This window comes from Pterocles gutturalis, unplaced genomic scaffold, assembly GCF_000699245.1.
Source record: "Pterocles gutturalis isolate BGI_N339 unplaced genomic scaffold, ASM69924v1 scaffold25611, whole genome shotgun sequence".
Classification (NCBI taxonomy): domain Eukaryota; kingdom Metazoa; phylum Chordata; class Aves; order Pterocliformes; family Pteroclidae; genus Pterocles; species Pterocles gutturalis.
The window spans coordinates 39,391-49,060 of NW_010106202.1; the positions used below are offsets into that span (position 1 = coordinate 39,391).

Genomic DNA, 9,670 nt, shown 5'->3' on the forward strand with positions numbered 1-9,670 from the left:
AGGCCTCTTTTGGCACACAGGGATGTGGATGCTCACCATTCCTCTGCTGACAGCAGAGTGCTCTACATCCCATTTGTTCATGTCATCAAAGTTCTAAATACAGAAAAACTCCCCCGTAAGCTTGTAGTACTAAAGTGATGCAGCCCAAAGAAAGAACTTCAAGTATGAAGTTCCCCATAGTCTCGGATAAACAGTATTTTCTCCAGCTGAGAAACTACACTGGAGCAAAATGTTTGCCTCAGATAGGATTAAAATTTGGAGTTACTCAACATTCTTCCAAACGACACCTCAGCAAAGAGCATTCACAAAAAAAAACTAGAGGGACTTTGATTCTTCAGAACTTAAAAATGTAAGCTTATTTAGAACGTGTAACAGCTTATCACCATGACAGACTTGCTTAGCCTCACAAAAGAGCAGAACAGGTCTTCAGGGTGACAGTCTCACTTATGCTTCTTGGCCATGCTGTCAATGCAGCTTCCAACTCACTTCTGATTTTCTCACTTCTGTCATTTCCTATAGACAAGAACCTAATTTCCTACAGAATTCCATTCTGTAACATTAACACAGTGCACCTTCACTTGAAGTTTGTCTGCTCAGCTACCTGGTAAATGAAAGAACGTGGTTGAAAAGCAGCTAAAGTTTAAAATTATATAGAAAAGCTTCATTAATTATTTTATTTACTTAATTCCTGCTCTCCAAGGGAAAAAATCCCTGCTGCTCCAAGATTAACTTATGTAAAAGACTCAACCTGAGACTAGCAAGAAATCTCTGCACTGTGCTTAGCTAGATTTCAACTTCACAGGGAGCTGGAATTGAGACAGTGTATTCAAAACTAAATGGAATATGAAGGTACCCTTAAGAAAAGAATGTCTGGAAGAAATTAAGGATTGTCAACAAAACATGAGAACTAGCTGTAGAATATTCAAAGATCAAATTAAATTACAAACTAGAGACTATTATTTATGCATTTACATGAAGATATGCTAAAAAGGGAAGGAAACCAATAAAACTTCAGAACGGATTACTACTGATGTGAGAAGAAAGCACAGAGCAATTACAAAGGCATTAATATGGCACAATGCCAACAATTCAAGAAAGAGAAGTTGAACTTAGCTTACTCACTAAGAATATAAGAAGTAACAAAAAAAGCTTTGTTATTTCTTTTTAAAATATAAATCCCTTAAAAATAGGTAAAAGCCTTTGTGAAATAATCCTCGAAAGAACAGCAGAAAGTAAACTTAACATATACAAATGATCCATTCTAGGCTGCCACGAGCCCACTCACATTTGACAGGGAGCGATGATATGAAACAGAGGAGGCACCAAAAAGTAGAAGTCCCCCTGGACGGTCAACATATATTCAGCACAAATATCCAGACTCAGCCATCTCAGGAAGAGTCTGAACTGCAGGCTACCAGCAGACAGCAGTATACCACAGCAGATCACAGAATCATAGAATGGTTTGGGTTGGAAGGGACCCTAAAGGTCATCGAGTTCCACCCCCTGCCATGGGCAGGGACACCTCCCACTAGCCCAGGTTGCTCAAAGCCTCATCCAGCCTGGCTGTGAACCCCTCCAGGGATGGGACATCCACAGCTTCTCCGGGCAACCTGGGCCACTGCCTCACCACCCGCACAGGAAAACAAATTATTTCTAGTATCTAATCTAACTCTAGCTAGGATATGGTTGGCTTTCTGGGCTGCAAGTGCACATTGCCGGGTCATGTTCAGCTTCTCATCAACTCACACCCCCAAGTCTTTTTCCTCAGGTCGGTTCTCAATCCATTCTCCACCCAGTCTGTATTTGTGCTTGGGATTGCCCCAACCCACATGCAGGACCTTGCACTTGGCCTTGTTGAACTTCATGAGGTTGGCATAGGCCCACCTCTCAAGCCTGTCACGGTCCCTCTGGATGGCATCCCTTCCTTCCAGTGTGTCACCCATTGCTAATTACACCCTTTTCTTACAGGGAACTTTTTTTACTCCTCCTACGTGCATCTGCTGCTGCCCACGCTAAGAGGCCAGCTACTGGACACGCCTGGTCAAGATCCAGTACAGCCTTCCTCATATTTTCAACAGTATACGATTCATACACGGTTTTGGGGTTATCAAGGCTGTACAATATTAGTAGCTTAATATATAAAATCATATAAAACACCACTGAACGTAATAGGAAAGTACTTGCTGCTCATCATCATCTTTTGTTATCATTTGTCTACAGAAGAATGAGTTCTCAACCTTTTCCTCCTTCCATTTCATACACAGAAGTTTAAAGTCCAATCTCTTCACCCAACTCCCCTTACATAACACAGCCACCTGTGGCACAAGGAAGCATAATGTTAGTCCAGCAGGAGTTGTTATAACCCAAAGATCTTAAAGCACACTGCTTTCCTGAGAGATAGCCTTTGCCCTGGCCACTTAAAAAGGTCCTTATCATTTGGTCAGCAGTTTGTGCGCTGGCCAGCACACACCAATACCGACCCTAAAGAAGAGAGGCAGTCCAGCTTCTTCTTCCCCTCTTTGTCTTCCCAAACAGTGTTTCTGAACAGTTATTATGCATTTAACCTACCAGACTAAGTAACAGCACAAGAGCCAGAGAGCAGAACCTGCTAAACCAATGCACCCAACTGTATAAGGAAGACATGTTGTGGAATACACACGTTCAGTTTAACTAACAGAGATAAGGGCAAGGAATCAGCCAAGACAAAGTACAATAGAAACAGATAATCCTTTCTGGATGACTTAATACAATGCCTTCAGCCAACGTTATCAGCATCAAGTCAAACAATTTCATAAGTTTTATATTATAATGAGCAAATGTTTATTCTACATCATTAGAAAATATTAATCTGCATATCAAGAACCATTTTCATTTAACCATCATTAGAAGTTTTAATTAAAAGTCTTTACATATCGGACTACCTGCTGAAAAAAGACTGAGGCCTGGGAATGCTACAGGGCTCCTTTTCAGCTTTGCTTCATGTGGAAACAAAAGGTTACGATCTGGTCTCACACAGCTGCCTCTCTAATACTGACTGACAACCAGCACTTGATTATGTACATGATATGGATGTTTAGATGCTTTTCATGTGGTGCTCTTACAGAAAGTTCATAGTAATCCTATGGACATTCTCTTTATCCATTTGCCCAGTATTATATCTCAGAAGTAGAGAATTGTTTCAAAATAGGTTTCACTGACCTATTTGATCCATTCTTCAAGTTTAACACTAGTAAGATCTTGATCTCAAATGAGATCATTTGGCAGCAAGTTCTGTAAGTTAACCATATAGTATGGAAAAACATTTTCTTTATCAAGTCTGGTGGCCTCCTCACAGGAAAGCGAGTAGGCCATTAGACTAGTAAAATCACAGAATTTTACTTTCTGTAGTATGACCTGATATAAGCAGTCCCTTATCATTGCAAGCAACTTCCATTCTACACATACTGTATCTCATCAAGTCCCCCTCTTACTCATCTCTTCTCTAAATTAGACAGTAGCAAGAGAATATCTGTGTCGATATTCACAGGCTTCTATAATTGCCTTTAGGAGCAGGGAGGGGTTGTTCAGCTATTTCTATACCCTTTTTGAGGAGGAACTACCAGAGAGCATTCACTACTGGCAGCTTTGGAAATACACTCCAAGATCCTTTTCATTCTACAATATTAGAAGACAGTTTTGAGGTTTTTTGTTTGGTTGCTTGGTTTGTTTTGGTTTTTTCCACTGAAGAGAGGTAGCTTTTTACGTAGACTAGCGCAATGTAAATAGCACTTCTGTCTCCTAAGCACTATAGAAACCTAAGCTATTTAATCCTTACACAGCCTATCTGAAATGGGCTTTAAAATTGAAGAGTGCTGCTAAGACAGGAAACCAGCGGCAGAACCACTGAAGAATATTTACATTCAAGATTTTCTCTCCTTCTTCAAAACACCCAAAACAAAGAAACCCACCATAGCCAGTGATAACTAGGCCTTCACAGAGAACATGTGGTCACTAAAGCCCAGCAAACAAGCTGGACAAAATAGCACCAACCTTTAGAACACACTTGCTTACTTTGCCAGGAAATGCTGTCCAGGCCATGTGCCATCTTCATTTTTCGCTTCTATTAGAACAACCTGAAAGAGAGTTCAGGTAATAAAGAAAGTTAACTGCAAGTCTGCTACACGTTTTGCAAAATCATAAACAAATCACATTTTCAATGTTTGCTCAAAGTACATAAAAGCAAGCAAAAAAAATTTACATATTAGAGAAAGCAGTACATGAGAATCTTAAAAAAAAAGTTATGCCCCTTACCTGACCTTGATAGAGCCCTGCATCTTGCACAGTGCTATCCAGCTTGCTGAGCTGCTCATAATTGTTAGTCGTATACATGCTATATAACCGAGTTTCTCTCTCATCTGGGATATCAAACAGTTTTCTCATTTCCCTCTCAATGGTACCTGTTCAGGAGAAAAAAAAACCACCGAAGTTTGTGAAACACAAGTGCTTTTGAGAAAACACAGACAAGCCAGACATTCAGCAAGGAGCTACACTACTGATCCGTCAAGATCCTCTGAGTAGAAAACATATCATGGAAGTTATAATTGCTCATAGAGCTTTTCTAACATTTACTCTGAAAGAATGAAAAACTTCTGTTTTCAGTCATGTATCTGCTTGACAAGCCCTCAAATCAATAATGTTCAGAACACGTTGAGAAATTTCTGTCCAAAGCCCAACCTCTGTGAAACAGTCATCATCTGAAAACACAGGTTCAAGAAGGAAGTGTTTTCAGTTACTATTGTCAGGCCATACATCAGCAAACAGAAAAAAGCATCTTTATGGACATATATGACAGCTGACATTCAGCATTTTGACACAGGAAAATATAGCAATGATACAGAGAGAGAGAAAGAGAGAGATGGGCCAAATTTCAGGAAGAACAGAAGTGCAGGAAGAGCCATTAAGAAGATGTCTAAAATATTCACAGACTAGGAAAGAGGAATTGCAGGAGAACCAGAGACAGAACTGCTTTACATGTCAGACATGGATGGTTCTTAAGGACACGAGTTAATAAGCAATGTACTCCTCAAAGCTCTTAACCACAACTGCCCGTGTTGCACACAGAATCGCTGTGGCTCGAAGGAACTCAGGAGGTTCCCAGTCCAACCACTCAAAGCAGGGTCAGCCCGGAATTCAGATCAGGCTGCTTGGGGCTTATCCAATCAGGTGTTCAAAACTTGCAAGGAAGGAACTTGCCCCTCTGGGCCCTGTTCCAATGTCTAGCTGTCCTGATGGGGAAAATAGTTTATTATACTCAGTTGGAATCTGCCCTGTTTCAATTTATGACTACTGTTTGTTGTGTTCTTGCTTTGTGACTCAGTAAATAACATGGCTCCATGTTCTCAGTAACCACCTCACAGGTGCTACGAGGTCCCCCCAAAGCCTTCTCTTCTCCAGGTTAAGCGCAGCTCCCTCAGTCTCTTCTCACACATCACATGCTCCAACCCCAAGTGTCCTGTTGGTACCCACTAAACTCACTCCAGTTTATCAAATCATTCCTGTTCTGGAGGGCACAAAACATCTCTTGAGGTAGCATCAGAGCACAGCTTCGTGTATCAGAGAACTACTTACCAACAGTGTCTGCTCTGCTAAAGTGGCAGCTAATCACACTGTCAGGATCCCTGCTCTCACACAGCTTCAGCTCAAGAAGATAAACTTCCACCTTATAGCGCTTCACAAACACACCATATTCCACCACCTGCAAACAGGAGGCAGAAGCAATAAACAAAATAACACTAAGGTAAAATATGAGCAGTCCTCTGTAAGGTACATTTCTCTAAATATTTTAAGCCTTTAGGAGTCTTGCAAGTCAAGCCATAAACTGAACAATGACTTGCTCTCAAGTCCAAATTCAGTCACAGCCTGTGCCAGCTTGTTTAGGGGTTTTCCTTTTAAAACATAAAAAAATCCCAGTTCTCTCCTTCTACAGCACAAAGTTCCAAAGGTCCACCATCACAGCTCAACTGGGAGTGCCAGCTAGTTATTCATGAACAATATTTGATCACACAGTCAAAGCATTCTTAAAAAAAAAAAATATATATATATATCTTTTGCCTCCAGTCTTTGGCTAAGGTTTACATAAAAAAAAGAAACAAACCTGGAACACTGGAGCAAAATCCTTTCTATTAGAAGAGAGTAAGAGAAAGCATTAATTATTTTTCTGCATGGTATACAGAATTTGCCTCATTACTCTCTCCTTGCAAAAACAGACAAATATATCAGAACTGGTTTTGATGACATTGCTTTATTTCAGAGTCATTCTCAAATCGATTTCGCATTGGAGAGAATAATCCAATAGGTACATCTACCCATCTCACTAGCTTTCAGCATATTTTTAGAAAGGTACTCTGTAAGACCAGACGCCACTCTTCACCTGCAGATCATAAAACACATCATGCCAGAACGAAAAGCACATTTCAGAGGTCAGTTATGAGACAACTGTGATGTAACTGGAGAAAAGAAAACCAAACACCACAACAAAACACACCTCAACTATCTCCACAGTTCCTTGCAGTTATAGTCTATGAAACTGAGGTCATATTTCATTGAACTAGCAGGTATAACAACAGATTAAGAGGTATTTTGACAATGCCATTAATAATTTGCTTTAACTTGGAATCAGCCCTGAAGTGGTCATCAGGCCTAGATGATCACTGCAGCTCCCTTCCAACCGAAATATTCTATTCCACTCTATTTGCTGACACCAGACTTGCCATGATCTACATGCATATCATTTTACGGAAAAAAACCTTTACCCAGCTTTCGAAAAAATAACACAGACTTACCATGAGAATTTGGCTTAAGTTACACTTCCCTCTTCTGAGCTTTTATAGGGTTGCATTACGTACACAAGGTGCTTTAAAGGTAAATTTTAACAAATACATTTGGAAAGATCTTCAGTATTTTGGTGTTACAACAGAAAGTAAAACCACCTGTTTAAACAGCCTCTTAACAGGCAAACCAGACTTTTTTTTTGTTAAAGAATGCAAAGGAACAAATTCACAAGCTCTCCTTTCCATTTTCAGAAGGAATCTCATTAAATGGGACTTCCTGTTCTCCAGGATTCTATAGTTAGAAACAAATAAATAAGAAGCATACTGAGAAATGGAAGAACTCTTTCCAAGAAGAACTTTCTGATCAGATCACCGAGTCCATTAGGACAGATGAATGTCAAGAAGAGTCTAATCACCTGCAGAAGTCTTTTAAATTGTGGTTGATCAGCTAGATTGTTCTGTCAGAGTAAAACTCAGGTCATCCCGTTGGACAGCAATCCGAGCACAACACACATTCAATCACCGAGGAAGCACTCTGTTCTAGTTTTGCACATTAATACACTTTGCATTGGGACTCCACAGAAGACCGCCCGAAAATATGATTTGAGACTATCAAAAGAAAACCAAACCACAAATAAACATAATCTAATCCTTCTGCACTTGTCTCTGATTATCAGGCACACGAGGATGGGAGAAATAGCAGCCTGTAAAACTACAATAACACCTAAAAATTACTTCCTAAAGCCTACTTGTATGGGTATTTTGATGTATGAATTACAGTTGATCCAGCTTTAGGAAAATTATTAAAGCATTCAAGGATGACAAGTTTAAGTGCTTTACTTTCAGTGCTATCTGGAGAACACTGCAACCAGACCCTGACCACGTTCTACTCAGGTGCAGTGATGCAGCTTGCGTCCCCCACTGACCTTTCACTTTACATTTTTTCTGTAAGAGGTTGCAACATCCCACAAACCTACTGTTCTCCTACATTTCAAGATTTTTTAAACTATAAAAATCCACCTCAGTTACCAGGTTAACAATAAAGACTAAAACTCTCACAGCAATTCAAAACTTTAAAAGTTCACTCTTAACTGGGCCACAATAGCTTGGCATCTTATGTTTGTAAAACAGCACTGGCTCTAACCTCTAGCCCTCAATAATTACAGTGTTGAATAGTGACATCCAATACCTCAAGAAAAGGAGGTTCTTACAGTAAGGGCCATCACCCAAGTGTTTCCCCAATAGCTTCCAAACCTCTTGGCCAACTCTGAATTTTTCAGAAAAGGGAATGTCTAATAACATGCCAGGCTTTGTGAAAGCAGTTAGCCAGTTCATGAATGAAAGCTTCCTCACTCAGAGAGGCACTCATCAGTAATAGTTCCAGCTTTTCTTCTCTATGCAGATTTTCTGTTCAAGAAATTCTCTCCTTTACATGCTGCAATTCTTTTCCTCACTTCTGGTTTACACGGGAGTTCTGTCTACTCAGCAGATGGAACCTAGGACTATTTACACTTTCTGAAGATGTCAGAATTTCTCATTACATACAATTTCTAGCCCACACTGAATGACAACATTCCAGTACCACTGATCAGCACGAGTGGGCCTGCAAGAGAGGGGGTCTTACTTCCTTTTACCATTTCGGTGCCACACTTTCCTGGGTCTTGCACATCTCAAAGCAACTCTTACCGTAACATAATGCTACTTAAACTTAAGCAATATTAATTCTGTACATTATATCTACACTATTCACTCAGTGTAGTGATTAGTCTTTATGAACCCCACAGACTATCACTGCTCAATTTAGTCAGTACAAAAACCTAAAACTAAAATAAAAACTAAAACCCCTTTTACCCATAAATAAGTGTCTGATAAGATTTCCAGAAAAGCAACTTGTGAATCTCACCTTCCAGAACAGGTTATATACTCAGAAAGCATTCATCACTGCATTTGCCAAACAAAAAATAAGACTCACAGAACAAAACCACAAACATGTCTCTTCTCATTATTTTAGAATTACAGAATTTTGAAAGAGAAAACAAGAACCAGCTTAAACTCCAGAGGAGAATTTTGAAAGAGAAAACAAGAATCAGCTTAAACTCCAGAGGAAGCCCCTAAGCCATCTGTACTAACACGACAATTTATTCCAATGCCTCATTCTGTCCCAGAAGATCAATAAGCTTGACTAACAACTTGCATTTTTCAACAAAGCACAAACTCTTCCAAGCAATATAAGAGTACTGCACAGGTCCAAACAATCACAATGTAAAAAGTCGATCAGAACAAGGTTCATGGTTCTCACCCCATATAACCCATCAACTTAGAAGCACCAAGAATTCAGGCATTTTAACTGTAGCATTGGAAAGTGACTCTTTCAGACAACAAGGCAGAAAGCCCTTGTGGTATTATCTCCAAAGAGCTGCTGAGGATTCTGTCTTAACTCACATCTAGCAAAATAAACATAATCTAAGTTTGGCAGAGACCAGATAATGAAAGCAGGCTGAAGACAACTTGCTTCACCCATACTTACTTTTCTCACAATAGGGGGCTGTCCGTCTATGCAGCCATACCACGTTACCAGCTTACTCCAGGCTTCGGTGGGAACCAATACATAATCCAGCTCATCAATGAGGTGTTCTTTTAAACTCTGAGCTTCTAGATCTAAAAGGAGACGGATGTAAGGAAACCCAGCATCACACAGTATCCTTTCTTCTCAGAAACTACACACACGCTGCCGTGACCCAACACTCCCACCTGGACCAGCTTACAAGGCCGAGACAGCCCCTTGCACCCTCCCAGAACGCAGGGCTGCGAAAACCGCAGCTCTACACGAGCCGCCCGCAGCCGGGAGTTCCCGCCCGAGG

At 40.3% G+C, this 9,670-nt stretch overlaps 1 protein-coding gene across 1 annotated transcript in view; it reads right to left on the minus strand.

The window, feature by feature from the left end:
* USP4 (ubiquitin specific peptidase 4 (proto-oncogene)) overlaps positions 1-9,515 on the minus strand; it is a gene marked incomplete at its 5' end in the record, with an annotated part of 39,611 nt that extends 30,096 nt beyond the window's left edge. The window contains 4 exons of the mRNA XM_010087718.1: positions 4,051-4,112; positions 4,291-4,436; positions 5,608-5,734; positions 9,337-9,515. Coding sequence (XP_010086020.1) covers positions 4,051-4,112; positions 4,291-4,436; positions 5,608-5,734; positions 9,337-9,515 — 514 coding nt within the window. The remainder of the gene's footprint in view (positions 1-4,050; positions 4,113-4,290; positions 4,437-5,607; positions 5,735-9,336) is intronic.
* Between the last annotated feature and the right edge of the window lie 155 nt (positions 9,516-9,670).